We start from the raw sequence: 19,199 nt of genomic DNA, 5'->3' as shown, positions 1-19,199 counted from the left end.
GCCTAGATTACATACAGCTCGTTGGTCGAAAAGCCGTCGGCGCCGTAGTGGTGTCGTTGGCATCCCGCGTCGGAGACATCCTGCGTCCCAGTGTCCTTCGTTTCTGAACCGGTGTGATGAAACCGCAGCCGCATACGAGTGCTAGTATGGAACAGCGTCCGTGTTGTTTTCAGAGGCCTCCTAGAGACTGCGAGCGAATTGTCCAATGGGCAAGGCTATGGCGTTCCGTGGACTTCCTGGCAGCTCTGCAACACGCTGTCGGAAATATTGGGGGTGCCTAAAAATCAGAGGGCACGTACAAACAATGAATAAACCGTAAATTGGCCATGGATCGAACCAGGGAATTTGGCGTTCGACACGGGGACGCTTCCACTAAGCCACGGCGGCTCGACGTTTGAAGATTATCGATAAAGGCGCGTCTAGTGAATGCACGGGTTTCGTAGAAACGCATCTTCGAGATCTGTACTGAGGCGTACATGAGTAATTATGAGCATGTAAATTGCAGACGTCGGAATTAAGAGAGTGCCATATGTTTCCGGTATTTTTTTTATTGAAAAACTTTCAATGCCAGCACTGAACCCTAGCGGCCACAATACCAGATGGCTGCGGGCCTCTGGCTATCGGCGACATTGTGAGCCCACTCAGTGGCCTGGACTTGCGTCAACGTTTCTGATCTGGCCAGTATAGCCTCCCTACGCTCCAGAGATGGGGCTGGTAGTAGGTCCGCCGGTGGTGGCGCCTTTTTTGCAGCTCCATAGAGTAAATTTTCACCGTGCTTCGCGTGCACTCGTAGCGCCATCGTCTTGCACACACTTAAACCGCCCTTAATCCCCCCTGTGTCGTAGTAGTTAGTCACTAAAATTATTTAGTGACTCTTGTAGTAGTGTCGTTCGTTTCTGAACCGGTGTGATGGAACCGCGACCCGCCGCGGTGGCTGAGTGGTTAGGGCGCTCGGCTACCGACCCGGAGTTCCCGGGTTCGAACCCGACCGCGGCGGCTGCGTTTCGAAGGAGGCGAAACGCTAAGGCGCCAGTGTTCTGTGCGATGTCAGTGCACGTTAAAGATCCCCAGGAGGTCGAAATTGTTCCGGAGCCCTCCACTGCGGCACCTCTTCCTTCCTTTCTTGTCACTCCCTCCCTGGAAGGTGATTACTCATGCATATCATATACGGTCAATAGAACTGGTTTCCTGCACAGTTTTGCCGGCAGTATCGCTAGTACATTAGACATTGATTTCAGACACCGTAGCAGGCAACCTAAATGATATCGCATTATCTGGTTTAAGATTGTGTTTAAAAACTACGAATATACTCAGACTGATTTATAATAGCTGCTCATAAGAGGCTGTGAAAAGTAATAGCTGCATCGTTCGAAAGCTGCAAAAACTTGGGTACCTCTTAATAATGCTACATGAGGAAATTGGCATTAGACTCCAGGCTACTGGGGAATAACGACATATAGATAAAAAGAAGAGCAAATAAAATAAAGATGATAGCGTGGATAGGTAAAGCGAAAGGTTCCAGGAAAACACCTTCTCAGCGACCGCAGTCACTTCTGATTTTAATGTCTCATGACGCGATCTGTATGGATTGTGAGCGGTATAAAAATGCGCAGACCCTGCTCCGATCCGCCTCCGAGTTCCTTCACAAAGCCACCTACGGGCGTGTGTACTTCAAACACGCCACCATCGAGGTACCCATGACGTGGCCGAAGAGAAGGAGCGCACGGGCACTTTCGTCGAGCGCCTTCTACAGGAGCGACGTGCCCGAGGAGCAGCACGGAGACAAGCCGTTCACAGAACAGGTGCATCTGTGTGGCCAGCCAGGAAACTTCATCCACCTCACTCCCAGATTTCTGGCCACACTTGACAAGTCTGCGGGTAAGAGATGGCTTAAGCCAGGTATGGCAAGTAGTTGCCTGCACAATATTTTCGCTTTAAGTTCATTTACGGCGATAGCCATTATTGGTGAGGAAGCCCAGTGAAAGTACGTGTGTTCGCGTGACAACTTCCGGGATGTGGGAAAGGTCAAAAGACGCTCCCACAGTGGTAGGGACCAGGAGTCGAGAGATGGAGAGAGAGATAGCGCCTAAAAAGGAAACAAAATTGAATTGGCCAAACTAGGCAATGACCCAGTCAAACAATCGGCCTGAACCGGAGGCTGGGCGGCTACGACTGCTTTGCTATCACACCTTCTCTGCTCTTGCTCCACTTATCTCTTGCTTCAATTTGGCTGTCGACAACAGCGTCTCTCCATTTTCTCTCTTTCCTTCTTCCCTTTTTTCTCCACTGCATTCGTAACCTCGCATACTCTCCTGGCCGCTTCGTTCGGTGACCTTGGACGGACTTCACCCACGCAACGGCTCGAGGTGGACTCCGTATTGTAATCATAAGCTGCTACGGACGCGGCGAGGAGATATTGAAAACGGGTGGGTGGGTGGCTGCATAACCCCGAGATCACCCGGATGTTTGAGAGAGGAGGTGTGCTGATTGGGAAAAAAAAGCAAACCTTGCCGCGACGAAAGTGACGAGGAGTGGACCAAGGCGTGCGCAGTGTGTTTTGTCTCGCTCTGTCGTGTCGGCGTTGTTCAGCGTTGATCGCTGCAGAAAATTTGTTTTAATGCTGTCCCCGTTCATCCCGCACTTAGACCAAATAGGCTGCCAAAAAGTTTTAACAAATTCTGTCCACGTAGCGTTCCTTTCCAGAGCGCCTCTTTTGCGCGCGCACCGGTACACCCAACAGCGCACCTCTCTCCGTGGTCACGTGTGCTCTGGAGGGACGGGATTGGTGGGTGCTTCAGTGCGCGCCCCAAATACGAACACTTTTTCAGCCAGAGTGCCGGAGTTGGTCACGATTCCAAATTTCAAAAACTAATTTCGCTATTACTGACGTCCAGTTACGAGGCTCCACGAAAACGAGTCGTCAAACCTGCAACAGTTAAATAGTCGGCTATTAGTAATATTTTCTAATAATTTCTTTGGGTGAATCATATTAACTCTAGCAAGCATAATTCCTTGATCTCCAATGTTCGTCAACATTGGTATAACTATATCGGTTTTGTACCTCAGAAAGCTAAGCTAAAAAATCAGTTGCGGGGCTCTTAGAACACATTGTAAATGACATACAATATGTTTAAATAGCTGAGGTGCGAGTCACTGTGTGTGCGCGTGCGATTTGCTGTTGGAGTTCATGAGACAGACATGCAGAACACCTTAGCTGTAGACGGCCTCGCGTCACATAAGGAGCATTCGACCTGTCTCACGTCGAGTGAAGAGAAATTGCACGACCAGTACACGATGACAGCTTTCTCCTTGCTATGCTTGAGATTGCGCTAGCACGTAATGCTGAGGCTACTGTTTAGAAATAAAAACAGTGTTGTTTTATAAAGACTCTCACATTCGCAGCGTACGTGTTCGTGCACGAGTGGGCCCACTTCAGATACGGCGTGTTCGACGAGTATGGCAGCCTCAACGACAGCAGGCACCCCTTCACCTACTGCCGCAAAGAAAAGGTGAGTAGCACGGGAAACGGTACTCGGGTCAAACAATAATGGGAGGGGTGCACTGCTACCGGTACGCATTTGTCGAAGAAAAAAACTGATTACACATTGATATTAGAACTACTGCATGAGAAGGAGGTCCTGGTGGACACGAAGGGCTGAAATCAAAATCCCAACGTTCCGCGACCAACTCGGTCCCTTAATTTCCTCAAAGGCGGCTAAAATTGTTAGCACCCAGCAGACAGTATAAATGAATGAATGAATGAATGAAAACTTCATTAGTCCACCGAGGAGGAGACCTAAATTCCCCGGTGCCGCCACGTAGGCCTGGGACGCGGGTGGGTATGCTACGCAGACTAAGGACAAGGACAAGTGAAGATGCATCGCTTCTTCACTGGCTCAGCCGCCAGGCGGGTGGCTTCCCACGCTTCTCTACTGTTGATGTATGCAGAAGACCTCAGTAGACCTCGCCTCTTTTCAGTGGTTACGTGACGTAGGGGATTTTCATTCGTGGAAGGCAGACATCTTAGACACGCCTTCATGGTCTCTTTTGTGAAGGACCGACTTAATCTCGAAAGGTTGCTCGGGCCCAGGTTTCAGTACGTGGGAGCTCCAGCGACTCCTGCGTTTCAAGCCCAACCAGACAGACTTTCGTTAAAGATGTTCGATTTAAAAACAACTGTAGAGACCTTGAGACCCAACCTTAACCTTTTCTGGTAAAGGCTTTGACCTCGTCAACATCTGCGAACGTGCCGTTTTCCAAGGCACGTTCGCGACAAGAGATAAATTTAAACGCCATAAAAAAAAAATTTGCGGTGGCTTAACTTGGCTAACCCTAAAATTCATCGAAAATCAAGGACGCTTGCTAAGCGTCTGAGGTTCGTCCATGGCAGCTCCGCTACACGCTCGTGACAGCCGTTGCATATGTACCCACACGACCATGGGGCTACGACGTGGCATTACATGGTCTTTTGACACCCCCATCTGATGTCATCACGTGGCTTCGCATCAACCAGTAGGATGTTCTTAAGGCCAACGGTCAAGTAAAGGTCATGGATCAAGGTCAGGGGTCAAGGGTTCGACACCATAACTGTACGACTATAGTCATACGCGACTAACGTGGTTGGGCTGAAAGTCTTTCAAGGTCATTTTCCGACCTACGCGACGACTGATTTAACTAGCGTAGTGAAGCCTTTCGCTTCAATAAAATGCCAAGACGCACAGAGACTTGCTCTGCAACAAGGTCTTTAGTGCTCCGCTTCAGGCGGGGCAATCTCTATTTGTGCATGAGAAGAGTTCTGAGAGCTTTATCGCTTGGGCGCTTGATGCCGCCAAGTCAATGCGTCGATAACTCCGCAGTATGACCGAATTCGGATGCTTCTGGTAGCGAATAAAAAAAGTACATTTGGCCTGTTTTCATGCTGTTTTTTATAAAGACCTCAGGCCTAGGGAAAAACTTGGTGTCATGAAACAGCGATTGAATACAATGTGCAGGCCCGCCGCGGTGGCTCAGTGGTTAGGGCGCTCGACTACTGATCCGGAGTTCCCGGGTTCGAACCCGACCGCGGCGGCTGCGTTTTTATGGAGGCAGAACGCTAAGGCGCCCGTGTGCTGTGCGATGTCAGTGCACGTTAAAAATCTTCAGGTGGTCGAAATTATTCCGGAGCCCTCCACAGTGGCACCTCCTTCTTCCTTTCTTCTTTCACTCCCTCCCTTGTCCCTTCCCTTACGGCGCGGTCCAGGTGTCCAAAGATATATGAGACAGATACTGCGCCCTTTCCTTTCCCCCAACACCAAGTATTATTATTATTATGATTCGGCGGACGCGGTTCTTCGGCACGCTTCTTTTTCAGACTGTCCTCTCGCGTCTCTGAACTGTCTGCACGTGGCAGCGATTGTGGCCCAGCTGGAGCCAGTGGGCAGGCGCCGTGCAATTTCTTTTCCATTCTTCCATTCATTATTAAAGCAGTCGGTTTAATGACAGCCGCTTCCTGGCGTTCGCCTGACCCTGCTTCCTAGTAAGTGGTAATTTCAGAGCAGCCAAGGTAAACTATGCGAGGATGCTTAAGCTTCACTTTTAAGAGTGGAACGCGACAGAGTGTTGCAGCACTGCCAGGTAGTTCACGGAACGCCATCGCTCGTTCGGCGCGACGCCTTGCCCGTTGGGCAAATCGCTCGGAGTCTCTAGGAGCCCTCTCGCAACAGCACATCCGCCGCCCGAAGAGATCACGAACGGGCTGCAGTGACCCTGCTCCCCGAGTTGGCCGGTGTGCATCTCCGTTTATGTTTATGGGTGTTTAGCGTACCAAAGCGTCTCAAGATTTGAGGGACGCCGTGGTGAAGGGCTCCGGAAATTTCGACCACCTGGGGTTATTTAACGTGCACTGACATCGCACAGTACACGGGCCTCTAGAATTTCGCCTCCATCGAAATTCGACCGCTGCGGCCAGAATCGAACCCGCGTCTGTCGAGCGCCGTAACCACTCAGCCAGCGCGGCAGCCGCGTCTCCGTTGTGATTGTAATTTGAGAGGAAAGGAAAGGTGCAGTAACTGTATCACATATAGGTGGACACCTCAGCCACACCGTGAGGGTGTGGGAGGAGGCAGGTGAGCCGGAGTTCCGGGGAGGTCCCCAAAGGATGGGCTGGCGTCATTTCACGACATTACTATAATCATTACAAAGTTGAGCGGATAATTTACCCCCGTCCCCGGACAAGCAATTGGTGAAGGCGCAGGAATGCGTCTGGCAAAGACTCTAGACGAGATCGTTCTTCAACCCATAACCCGCCGCGTAGGTTCAGTGTCTGATCCGGAGTACCAAACCCGACCGCGGCTGCCACGTTTCGATGCAGGCGAAACGCAAATGGCGCCCGTGTGCTGTGCGATGTTAGTGCCCGCTAAAGATCTCCAGGTGGTCTGATTTATCCGGAGTCCTCCACTACAGCACCTGTTTCTTCCTTTCTTCTCTCAGTCCCTCCTCAATCTCTTCCCTCATGGAGCGGTTCAGGTGTCCGCCGAGATGCGAGACATGCTGCTCCATTTCCTCTCCACAAAAACCAATTTACCTATTTTCAAGTCTTCGCTTAATTTAGTGCGCTCCTTACCTGCTTTGAAATGTGGCACCCTAATTAGTCCAAGCTGCCCGTCACTGCTGCGTATACGTGCGAATTAATGAATTTAATGCAATGAACATTCTTTAATAACTGGGCTGCGGGTGCTTTCAATAACTCTATACTTTAATATGCTCGGCAGAATGCTCCATTCAATGGTTCTGCTAACTAAATATCGGAAAGAAGCAAACAGTCACTCAGGCGCGCGGAAAAAATCGGGCCATATTGGCCTTTTTTGTTATGGGTTTCGTTTAAGTGAAGGAAATTGATTAATTGTTTATTAAATCAGACTATTTATAAGCAAGTCGAAAAAAACACAACCACATGTTAGCTATGAGATCCGAACCCATGTCCTCCGCACATCTAGCACCATGCTCTACCAAGTGAACGAAACCAGTCGCTGTCGACCGTTTCGCCTTCCACTTTCAAAAAGGAATGTATTTTAAGTGTAGGCCAAACTGGAGAGTGTTGGCGACTTGCGTCATGGTTTTAAACCGCTAGTGCCTAGTGAAATTTTCTGCTCTAAATATCCGCGGTATTTGTTGACTGTGTGCTGCTGAATGCCCGCTATTTAGTGGCATCCTCCGCCAGAGGGGCTCAAGGTCACCTTTTTTCCTGTTCACAAGGTTCGTACGTGGACACTTCACGTGACCAGCTCCACCTCGGCACCAGTAGAGGTCAGCGTTCGGGTCAAGTCAGAACCCAGAGGAAAAGACGACGAGCCGATACGAGTCTCATGCGAGATGGGCATCATGCTCGTGGACAGGTTGGACGGAGCGGTCATCTACGTCAAGGTCAGCAAGGACAAGAAGGTGATTCTGGACGCCGTGGTCTTGGCCACAGTTCAGCGTCCGAAGATGCAGGACGCTCCACACGCGATTACGATTTCCCTTCATGAAGACGGACGTGGTGAGAGCCATTAATTGCTATGCTGATAAACATTCGACTCTCTTCCACAGCGTAACACTGACAGTGGAGAAAAAGCTGCACTTGCCTTATCAAACAAGTACTGTGTTCACACCTTGTCCGTGTCCTTCTTCCTCTCTTGTTTGTGGCGCACCACAGAAGAAAGTCGAATAGATTACCAAAGAGTTCAACCTACTCTTTGTCAAGTTTCGGAGCGGTTTACATTACTAACGAAAGACTACAAAGTGCAATGAAAGGAGAATGCGAGATTATCGAGTTACTTCTTTAGATGTCCAAGGTCTCCGTTAATTATCTAATAACAAAACGATTCTGAAAAACCGGATACACATGATGCGGAGATTTTCCACATTACCAACATCGATCATTACATCTCGCTGAATCTTGCTTGTGTTGTTGTTTTATCTTGTGATGCGATCATGTACCTTGCATTTCTGTCCACGTGCCAGTCTACAGCATTGCTGGCAAAGTGGGGGACCGTGGCCTTGTCAAGCTGTCAAACGACAGCTTTTACTCCGGGCCCCCACCATCATTTGTACCATGATGGCAAAATAAATTGAATTGAACTGAATCCATTAATTGAGTACTTTGACGTCTGTTACGTGGGTTTTACCTGTGTTCCCGTGTTCCATCCTTTCTATCCTCTCTTTCCCTCCTTTCGCCTTGCCCTCTTTCTTTTTCCTTCGCTTTCTTCCCATATTTCTTTATTTGGTTCCTACCTTCTCTCCTATCTTGCTTCTTTCTTTCATCCTTGCTTGCTTCTTTCTTTCATCATGCGCTTCTCCTGAACTTTTTCCCAGGCCCCGACGTTCACTCAAACGACGGCGTCTACAGCGGTTACTTCACCCAGTTCACCAGCATGGGTCGGTACACCGTCATGGCGGTTGTCTCTACCCAGAAAGCGACTCGAGTGGCGAAGCCGTTGAGTGGTTCGGGTAGTTTCTTCACTACGTCTTTCCTTCATGGGATGAGCGGTGAGCTTCCGTGTTCTCGGCACATTTAACCGCTCAGGCAGTCGCATAACCTCAACTCGTACTAATGAGTAAACTCCAGTCCTAGGTGTAATCACGCGGGCTGCCCCCCATGCAATAGGGAAGTGGCGTCAGTCGAGCACAATGCAGTTCCGAGCGAATGCTCCAGTGCAGAGGTCGAGAGGCGATTAGGACCACAAGGGTGGGGTAACTTAACGTACCTTTCCTTTAAAATACATTGAATCCTTATGCCCCGCCACGACATAGGGCTGGTTACATTAATAGCAGGATAGAGTCGCTGCTTGAGCTGATGTCGAGTGGCGAGAACGATCCGAATAGAATCGATTCGAAATAAAGTCGTCATGTTATCAAAGTCATGTCTTGATTATTAGGCCTGAAGAATGACGGGGATGAACAGTGGCGACAGGTGTCGAGGCGTGTTTCTCTTTCTGCACCTTCTGATTGAATTTGATAAACAGGAATCGGTTCAATGGCGGCGCTTGAGTCGCAGTAACATTGACGAAGGTGCAGCCTGTCTGTCGATCATTACACCTCATGCAGACCATGTGTCTGTCTCCTTCTCTCGTCCTGTCTCAGTTGTGTTGTGCCTTCACCTAATATAAGAGTACAGACTAGCTCAAGAAAGTACCCTTTTGCGATACCATGTGTCGCATCGGGGCGTGAAACCCCACATACCTGCTAAGATCATTTCGTTAGATTCCCCCCAACTTGCTTGCAACACCTGCAACACCAGTCAATTGGCGATACGCCCCGACTTGCACGTGCAAGACAGTTTTAGTTCATTTGTGCTTCATATAGAAATCGTGTTCGCCAAAGTAACAGCTCCGGACATTTAAAGTTCATTAAATGCCGCAAAGGTATCTCACATTTTGCAGCTGCCTGTCGATATAGCGACCTGATATGCGTTAATTCTACGCTTGGAACACACCTGGCACAGCTGCTACAGCATTCATGAAATCGTCATTAATTTCCCGATCAAAACAGATATGATCGGAAATAGATGGGCTTACTTTGGTTCTTTGTATAGCCGGCTTTGCCAATACATTTGCAATATTGGGCCGATAACCTGCGCTGCTCGGGTCCCGTTTCATGCCACACATGCTGCATGATGCTGAAGATTACCATCCACTCTAAAACACCTCCAAATGCAATTGAGTTCCTTTAGGTAAAACTAAGAGTGCATTTCACTTAACTGAGGCTAAAAGCCCAAAGAGTAAACTGCCCCCGTTCCTTCAATGTAGAATGCGCAGAAGTCCCCACCAAAGTTTTCGGCACACAAAAACGCGAAGTTCAGTTTCCCGATGCCCTAATTTAGGTATGCCCAATCATTCATGTGTGCAATATTCTGATCGCATAAGGAAGCGGTGAGCACTCCTTTGAATTCTTGGTTTCATGCTTAGGCAGCAAGATAATTAAGTAACAATAATAATTAGTTTTGGGGGAAAGGAAATGGCGCAGTATCTGTCTCATATATCGTCGGACACCTGAACCGCGCCGTAAGGGAAGAGATAAAGGAGGGAGTGAAAGAATAAAGGGAGAAAGGTGCCGTGGTGGAGGGCTCCGGAATAATTTCGACCGCCTGGGGGTCTTTAACGTGCACTGACATCGCACAGCACACGGGTGCCCTATCGTTTTTCCTCCATAAAAACGCAGCCGCCGCGGTCGGGTTCGAACCCGGCAACTCCGGATCAGTAGTGGAGCGCCCTAACCACTGAGCTTCCGCGGCGGGTCAAGATGATTAAGCTTCTTCGTGATTTCTGGGTTCCGAAAACTCTCGTGGGCACCTGTAAACTCGAGGAACAACGTAGTTGAATACTGCATTTTTGTGGCAGCTTTACTCTTGCAGGTGTGTTTCAGCGCCCTATTGGAAGCATTTAGCGTAGACTTTAGCGCTGTCGCATACCTAGGCCATGAGCAGCAATTGCGCATGCGCAGACGGTCCGAATAGGGCAGGTGCGCCTGGCCCTAATATAGCCTGTCGGAGCCATCTGCGCGTGAGTATTGGTGGCGGTTGGTAGCGGTACAGGGTAGCAGTGGGAGTACACGCGATGCTGAAAAGTTTGGTTCTGTCAGTTCTCAGAGGGGACTACGGCCCAGCAGCCGAATTTTTTACGTGTTCTAATTCGACACTTCTTTACTACACTGGTCATCAGAACTACACTGGTCGTCTGAATTCTCCTCCTCGTTCTTCTTATGCCACTTTTCCGACTGTGCCTGACGCAGAAGCTGCCACGGGAACGAGCTTCGAATCGGCTTCCGAGTTCCAGGTCTCCATGTTCGAGATCGTCGACGGCACCACCGAAGACACCACCGCCGATAGAGTGGACGATTTCCAGAGGGTGGCGTCCGGAGGGTGCTTCCAGGTCACGGAAGATATTGTGGAAGAGGACGTGCCTCCGGGAAAAATCTGGGACCTGGCCGTGTAGGATGTGCGCCCGGGAGAGTACCTCACGCTCCTGGTGGAGCTCACGTGGACGTGGCCAGGAGCTCATCTTACTTCTGGAATGGGTAAGTACTTCAAGAAGATACGTGTACTGTGGAGCTCAGAGGGGCATAATCCACTTATTAGGTGCAGAATTCCTGGATGAACTGGGAAAGTTGGCGATTAATCATAGGACGGCCTCATCGAAGGCGTGACGACCGCAGATGAGAAAGGGAGTCCAGCGTTTGCAAAATTGTTTTGTTATGATATTTCTTATCGTAGTACAGTTCGCGCTGCGTTGCTTTAGCCTTCATGAATACGTGAATAGCCTTCATGAATACACTGAAGTGCGCTGCATGATGTTCAAGGTTGAAATCCACCGCTAAACATCTTCTGTAACTACAATTGTATTTTTTAGATCAATTTAACGGCGCATTTTGCTTAACTGAGGTTAACAGACAAGCACCACCTTATTCACAGTACTACTATCCAGTAGTACTGTGGAGAACTTTAGGAACACAAGAAGTGTTAGTCGTTCTGTGCAGAACATTCGGAATTCGTATAAAGTAGTTATTAGAACCAGTGGTTGTCTTTCTTCCTCTGTAGAGAACCGTCTGGTATCCCCCTACGGACTTTAAGTTGAATATATCACAGTGAATCCTAAATTGCAGGGGTAGTTTACCAGCGAAGACGAGGTCCCATTGAGTTAGCCAGCAGGCACACAAAACAGGCGCACATGTCTGCCGTGACTGGATGAAAGAAGCGGCTTGTGGTTTCATACGTCTTGTGTTTCGGCAGCATAACGAAGGTAGACAGCAATTGGCACCGACAGCTGCACAGTATTACATCACGCGTTTTTCATTACTTGTAATTTTGTCCAGGGTTCCTTTTTTTTAGCAGTACAACTAATTACACGAAGCATATGAACAATAAAAAGCGCAACGAGCAACCACGGATAAAAAAATATGTCCGGGAATTTTACATTTTTGTTGTATATACATGTGTTGCAAAGTAAAAAATTGAATTCAATTGAAGCTTTGGCTATGAGACGTGGCGTGAAAATCCTCTAGTGCGGCGGCCGGAGGGAATTATAACTTCGGAAATATTGACGCTCCATCAGAACAGACGTATGATTAGTAAAGGTACCAACATAAACGAGCTCGGCACTGACGATCAATTGGTGCGTCTGAAAATGAATCGTTTCAATGTGCGGTATTTCTGCTCATCACCTGGCTGAGTCTACAAAGCCGAGAAAGCACATGTTTCGATTTTCGATGCGCTATCAACACAGCATTATTCATTGACATTTGTATGTAACTGACGTGTGTATGTAAGTATGTAACTAGCTATCTGGCAATAAGTTAGCTGACGTCTTCACCCTTCACCACTATTAGATGTCAGACTGACATACGCGCATGGCATCTTGACCAACAATGACCCTTTTAAACGTTCCGTCATGCAATATGCACAGCGAGAAAGCACACAGGACTTCTGCGGGAACTGGGCGAGAGAAACGAAAGTATAGCGCTTATCTCAGCTCATATCAGTGGCGCAGCTTAGGGTGACGTCACACTAAAATGGTGTCGTCTTTCCCCTTCAGCGACGTTACTTTTTTCGCAGATTCCGGCCAGGAGATTGGAGTGTCAAAACATGACGCTGGCCTCGAAGTCGACTTTGGAAACCAGACTGTGATCACGGAAGCCGATGTGGTCGAAGGCAACCTGGACCCACTGTCATCAAGTGACCGGCACATCACCACTTTGTCACTTCCCCGCACCTTCTCCTCGCTTGGGCAAGATGGCTCATTGAACTGGCACACTGACCTGACAGCTCAAGTAGCCAACAGCGAAGGGCTGAAGTTCGAACGTGGTGCGAGTGTCTTACGTACCTCCGCCTGTGACGACTCCAGTCGCTACCACCACGAAAGCCTCAACGACCACAAAGGCCACAAAGGTCGCCACAACGGAAGCTATCGCGACGACGCGAATTGTTGACGCAACAAAAGAAATTAGTGAGAATTCGCTTTTCGTCGGGTACCCCTTCTTCTGGGTTGCACTCAATTGCCTGCATCGCAGCGGCGATTATCATCGTGGTCGCGGTGTCGGGGACACTGAACAGGAAGAAGCGCCGGCTGACGGTAGAAGAGAGAACCACCGCCGCCGCTTCCTTGCTGCTGGGAAGCCCATCGTTTTCTACGAATTCGCAATTGAAATAAATGCTTATCGTTATGTGTACGGAACAACAGCACAGGCGTGTGTTTATATATATTTACAAAACTTCCTTCTTAACTCTTGCTCTTTGTGCGTTTTCGTTAAATATTTTCGGTGAAAAACTGCGAGGTTTAAAATTTAATGCAGTACATGCGAATGGTGCCACTTCAATACGCATTTCAGTGTTACAAGCTTCGTTAAAACTTTACTTCTTATTATGAAGTTTGTTGGTGAAATGAAGGTTTTTAGATAAAATCTGATCAAAAGTTGAAATGATATGCCTGTATTGGTTCAAGCAGTGGTCGTCTGCCCTTGGCCCAGGGCTCCGCCAGCATTTTCCGCCTTCGGAGCACTCTGCACCAGACCTATCTGGTCCTAGCAGCATTCGCTGGCCAGCAGTGCTTCCCATTGCTCCGCACTCTGGTTTGTAATCTTAGGGACAAAGTCAATGTCCTGACACTCACAAATAATGAGATGTAAGGTGGGTTTTACCTTGCACCATGTGCACCTGTCGATGTATACAGTGTGGCGCATCTTGTTCAGTATTAGGATATGAGCCTGTCTGAAGCTGCCTCCATGCAACAGCCAATCCCCGGCTGAGTGGTTTATGCGGCGGAGGATAGGTCCCCCTGCTACCCCTGTAGCATTCCAGCATGGCCGAGTACTCTAGGGGGAACGACACCTGGCCAAACATGCTGCATAAGTTCAGCCTGGTCTTTCGCCACATTCTCCCTTGGTAGCTACATTCCGACCACAGTCACGGCGATTCGAAGTGTCCCGAATATTTCAGAGCCACCGGAAGTGTAGCAGAGTTGAAATTTCTGATTGAGAAGGGTTCGGTGTTGCGCTCTACTGCCAATGATTGGGGAGAGCCTTGGGATACCTGCAAGGCTTGGGGTGAAGTGTGCTCCGACGTAAAATCAATCGCAAGAGCAATAGTAAAGTGCGGGACGGATCGCATACAGAGAAATCGAACGAAGAACTACTGCTTCCGCTTGGATAGCGTAGACTCTGCGGCCGTTCTGTTCACACGTTGGGAACAGATACTTCGGACACATTACGCGCACAGGTGGGGTGGTTGTGCCTGCAAGCTTCTCGAAGCGCGTGTATTTTGGCGTGATAGGCAAAATTTGTTGGCGCACAGCTACGAAGGCAACTGTGTTTTTGATATTCTTAAAACTGACATGGATATTACTTACTGTCGGCTGCAAACATTTTAATTAATAATGAGATTAACAGTAAGAGTTTAGAACTTAGCTATTCAATAGTAGTTACGCAGCCTACCATTTAGGAAGTCTCAGCTGTATTCTGATGCGCCGCTTTACTGGCGATGCTATACCGAAAAAAAAAGCGCTCTTCTAACTCAAAAAGCCTGCTTCTAAAATAGCAGATCTTAGAAGGTATCAGCCCGTGTTGTGTATCTATCTGTTCGTCCAGTCTTCGCGCTTTTACCAACATGATCGTGAAGCAAGGAGCCAAACTCCCCACAGTTTTGATATCCCCTATCAATTTTTGTGTGTACACTTTTGAACACGGTTCATTAACTTCTGTAGGCCCTCCAGAAAAAACGACTGTGTATATCAAACCACTCGTTTTCATCCGATATGACATCTTCACGGTGTGAAAAATTGGCGGTCGTTTAGCTCTGGTTAAACCTGGAGTGACGCGATAGCTACAGCTGACCGAGTGGAACTTGGTGAGTTGAATTGCAAAGTCAGTCTTTCGCCGCTCCGTTTCGCTGGGCGTTCCTTCTTCATCTTTGTCCCACTCGACACGGCGCATGCGCACAGCTGTTGCAGCTCGGTTTCGCCGGTGCGCCGTGCCGCCGGCAGCAGCAGCTGCTCCACACCATATGATAATGCTGGCTCCCCACCTTCGACTGCTAATTTGTCTGAGGTTCATATAAAAATAACCCTATTTTCTTCATTGAGACAAGCGTGCACCAAAAAAAAAGGCCTGCTTCATCTGCCTCCAAATGTACAATGACAGCCTGAGAATTCGCCACGCGTCCATGCTTCTGGTCAGCATTGAGACATTTCGGGACTCAGTTCGCCAATCGTTATGTAACCCACGCCCTGTCCTTAAACTTTCGGGGTCTCTGCTATGCAGTTATTGGTTAGCAGTTATCCTCCCATTTTCCAAAACCATTTCAGGAGCGGTGCCAAAGTCTCAGCCTCGTCCTTACTGCATTGCTCCATCGCTGCTCCATCGCGGACGGGGCAGAGAATGTCACTGGTACGTGCATCACGGAGTGTCGCGATTTCGTTCGCTTCGCGCCCTTCCCTCAAGCGCGCGGTTTTCAAGTGAAGCGAGACATGGCCAAAATTAGGAGAGCCAAAACGATGAGGATGACCCCGTTATCAAAATTCTAAAAATTCATATTGCTATTACTAACGGCCGGCTACAAATATCTAACTGCAGTTAGGTGCCTATGGGAGAGGCCTTTGCCCTGCGCTGGCCGCAGTCAGGCTGATGATGATTACGATGGTGATTATGATGATGAGGTATCTATCAATAATAATTAAAAAGTTAGCTATTAGAATTTGGCTAATCACTTTACTAGTTCACATAATTCGCCTTCTTCCTGAAGTCCGCCAACACTGGTATTACTATACCAAAAAAAAGTTTTCGTTACGACGAAAGCCCTATTTTTTTAAACTTCGAACTTTCTAAAAAAAATAACCGGTAAAACGGCCCCACTTGGATACTGGCCGGATTCTTTGAGTGCTGAACGTGTCCCCGTCTCTGTCTGCTTGCTTTCTACGAGTTCGGCTGCAGGCATAGTCCCAGAGGCTGCAAGACCCTCTGCCATCGAACTTTTTTTTTTCATCTGGGAGGCGCTCTCGGCTTCTCCAGTATTGCTTCTTTTTGCCATATGCTTGCTCTACCGCATGCGTTATCGTCTTCATTTTTGTTCTTTTTATCCTCTTCTTGCCACAAGAATGTCCGGCTGATTATCCTTCCTACATGTCTCTCCATTCTTGGCCAATCCTCCAGTCTGGGTATACGTGCCGCACTGGAGGCACAACAACCAAGTGTTCAGTCCTGCTGCTATTAAGCATCTCAGGGCAGAATGGCTAAGGCATTAGAAAACGAAGTTGCTCAGTTTTACACCATCCTGAATCCAGCTGGAGGTTTGGTATGGTGAAGCTTTTCTCCTCTGGACCCAAGTGAGATAAAAAAAAATGGGAATGTTCCTGAAAGGTTCGGCTTTAAGTTCGTCCTCATGCTTGCCGCGATCACCAGACGGTGTTTGTGTGGGTTTCCCGAGAATGGGAGCTAACGACATTTCATGCTTAAAACCCTCCCTTATAAAAATGGTCTATAGATTTCTTATATACTCTATTGCCTCCCAATAGATATTTCATTTCGTCTATTCACAGACTATAGACTGTCTCTAGACAAAAGTCTACTAAATGTGTATGGCCATAAATATATAGATTGTGTATAGCATTTGTATTGCCTATAGACTTGTTTAGGATTTGTCTGCAGAGCGTCTATAGACTTTAGAGAAGTCTATGAAGAGTCTATAGACTGACTAAAAAATTTCTGTATGGGCTGATGCAGACCGAGCTTTATTGCAGACCAGGATTACACAGCTTATATCCACCACGAGTGTTTTTTTAGACATAAAGCATTTCTTCCATTTGATTTTTTTAGTTAGGAACTGAGAAAAGGCTGGATTCATTATTTATTTATTCTTACACAACATGAACATCAAAAATTTGAAGAAACCATTCGTATATCGAGCAGGAAACGAGAGAGGAAGAGAGAGAAAAAGCGAGAAGACAGAAGACACAGACGTTGAAAAGACACATCCACGCCCCGCTACACTGCACACAGCCAAAGGGGATAAAGAGGAAGAATAAGGAAAGACAGCGCAGAGCACAGACTTTTGCACAGACTTTGCACAGAGCACAGACTTTTGCCCTTATTGAGTACAGGTGAATAGCAACCTCCGCCTCCCGATTTTTGGCCGATTCCCCAGTGTGGGTATGTGCCATCTTGAGAAAGGCTAACAACAATAACGACAAAGCACACACAAGAGTGACTGCAGGACACAATTTTGGTGGCATGTTTTCTTCTCTATATAATGATGTCGAAGGCACTACTATGCATTAATCAGCATCTGATATTCGCCTACGACCGCTAAATAATTTATAATCGAATTTTTTCTGTCATGTTGTTTCGATTTCAACAGCCTAACGATAGCTGTGACGTCAAAGAGTTCTTTTGTGTCACGCGAGGCATGAAAAATCGTCCATAAAATTGTTGCTTCATCGTTTTAATTTACTGTAGTGCTGAAGCTAGTCTTCATCAAGATCTGGAATGACAGTGTTTGAGGAAGCAGCGACTATATTGCAGTTTTTTCATGCCTCACGTTACCTGTAAGTACACAGTGACGTCATATTCCTCCTTCAGCTGTTGAAACCGAAACATCACGCAAAAAAATGCGATTATAAATTATTTAGTGGTCGTAGGAGAATACCAGGTGGTAATTCATGTATAATAATGCCTTACGCATCATTACAAACCAGAAAACGCACACCCAAATTTTAGGTGTCTACAGACTCTTTTAAGACCGCTCCCATAGGCCTGTAAAGAGTCCTGGGGACCTTGCGGTTTTACGCATAAGTGCGTGCCATAACAGCTCGCCGAAGACAGCTAAGCCGGACATCCCGCAACCCAGCGCATACACGACCATGTACACGTGGAAAGGCTGCGGCGCAGGGCTGTGGTCCCTGCTTTTTGGAGCCGCCGGCTTGCGATCACGGGCGGCCAGTCCGGCTTCCGCAACGGCTCGCAGTGTGCGACGGTGCTGGTACCTGCGATGAGCATTTGCAGAGTCCAAAATGCGTCCAACAGAAGAAGACTGGCACACAGGTACGCCAACTCGTTTTTGCCCTGTGCTCATGTGAGCACTGATCCCTCAAAGTTGCAGTTCAGCCCTGCGGTATTATTATCATCATCATCATCATCATCATCAGCCTGACTACACCCATGGACTGCAGGGCAAAGGCCTCTCCCATCTATCTCCAATTAACATTGTCATCTGCCAGCCGCGCCCGCCCTACGTCTGCGAACTTATTAATCTCATCCGCCCACCTAACCTTCTGCCGCCCCCTGCTACGCTTGCCTTCTCTTGGAACCCACTCCGTTACCCTTAAGGACCAGCGGTTATCTCGCCTTCGCATCACATTCCCTGCGCAGGCCCACTTATGCCGTACTGCATGTCGTACTGTATGGATATCTATACCCAGGCTGAGAAGGCGATCCTGGAGCTTTGCAGTTCCACCTCTACGTTGACTGCCAACGACTATCAGTCAACTGTAAATCTATTAAGTACGTTCATACTATCTAAACTCGGCAATTTGCGCACCAAGTTACATTGAAACAAGGGGGGGGGGGAGCCAAGCCCTAAGGATTTAAGCTTTTTGCTTTATGACGATTTAACGTCCGAATGCAACTCAGACTATGAGGGACGCCGTAGTGAAGGGCTCCGGAAATTTCGACCACCTGGGGTTCTTTAACGTGCACTGACACCGCATAGTACGCGGTCCCCTAGAATTTTTCCTCCATCGAAATTCGACCACCGCGGCCGGGATCGAACCCGCGTCTTTCGGGTCAGCAGCCGAGCACCATAACCACTGAGTCACCGCGGTGGCTCTGAGGATTTAAGAGTTTATAGGTGCTATATAAAGAGCACCCTGCTGCACTGTCTAAGTATGATACAGCAAGTACTGCGCACCTGGCAGCATTCATACTGAGAAGGGAAAGCGTTGTTACGTTTCGCACTCATTTCATCCAGGGAACGAGGCAGCCCACAATCACGCCCGAGGATTCGTCGACCGGGATGTGGTGACGCCCGTCCTGCGGACGGCGAGAGATCGCATGTTTACATTTCATGACACAACCATGCACTACCGATTTGGTAGATTTATATATCCCCCCGTCCGTATTTCTCTAACCAAACCCCAAGAGGTTGCGTTGAGGCAACTCCAAACGAACACCTTCCCCAACCCCGCGATATATGCCCGCATATA

At 48.3% G+C, this 19,199-nt stretch overlaps 1 protein-coding gene across 1 annotated transcript; it reads left to right on the top strand.

Moving 5' to 3' along the window:
* The first annotated feature begins 1,455 nt into the window (after positions 1 to 1,455).
* On the top strand, positions 1,456 to 12,939 carry LOC144108090 (uncharacterized). The gene is made up of 5 exons (XM_077641370.1): positions 1,456 to 1,878; positions 3,403 to 3,509; positions 10,747 to 11,031; positions 11,744 to 11,753; positions 12,566 to 12,939. The coding sequence occupies exons 1-5, from the start codon at positions 1,488 to 1,490 to the stop codon at positions 12,937 to 12,939; spliced, it is 1,167 nt and encodes a 388-aa protein (XP_077497496.1). The 5' UTR covers positions 1,456 to 1,487.
* Positions 12,940 to 19,199: the final 6,260 nt, after the last annotated feature.

This window comes from Amblyomma americanum, chromosome 10 (genome assembly GCF_052857255.1).
Source record: "Amblyomma americanum isolate KBUSLIRL-KWMA chromosome 10, ASM5285725v1, whole genome shotgun sequence".
Taxonomy (NCBI): Eukaryota; Metazoa; Arthropoda; class Arachnida; order Ixodida; family Ixodidae; genus Amblyomma; species Amblyomma americanum.
The sequence above is the reverse complement of the archived record's forward strand: the minus strand, read 5'-3'. Positions and strand labels throughout refer to the sequence as shown.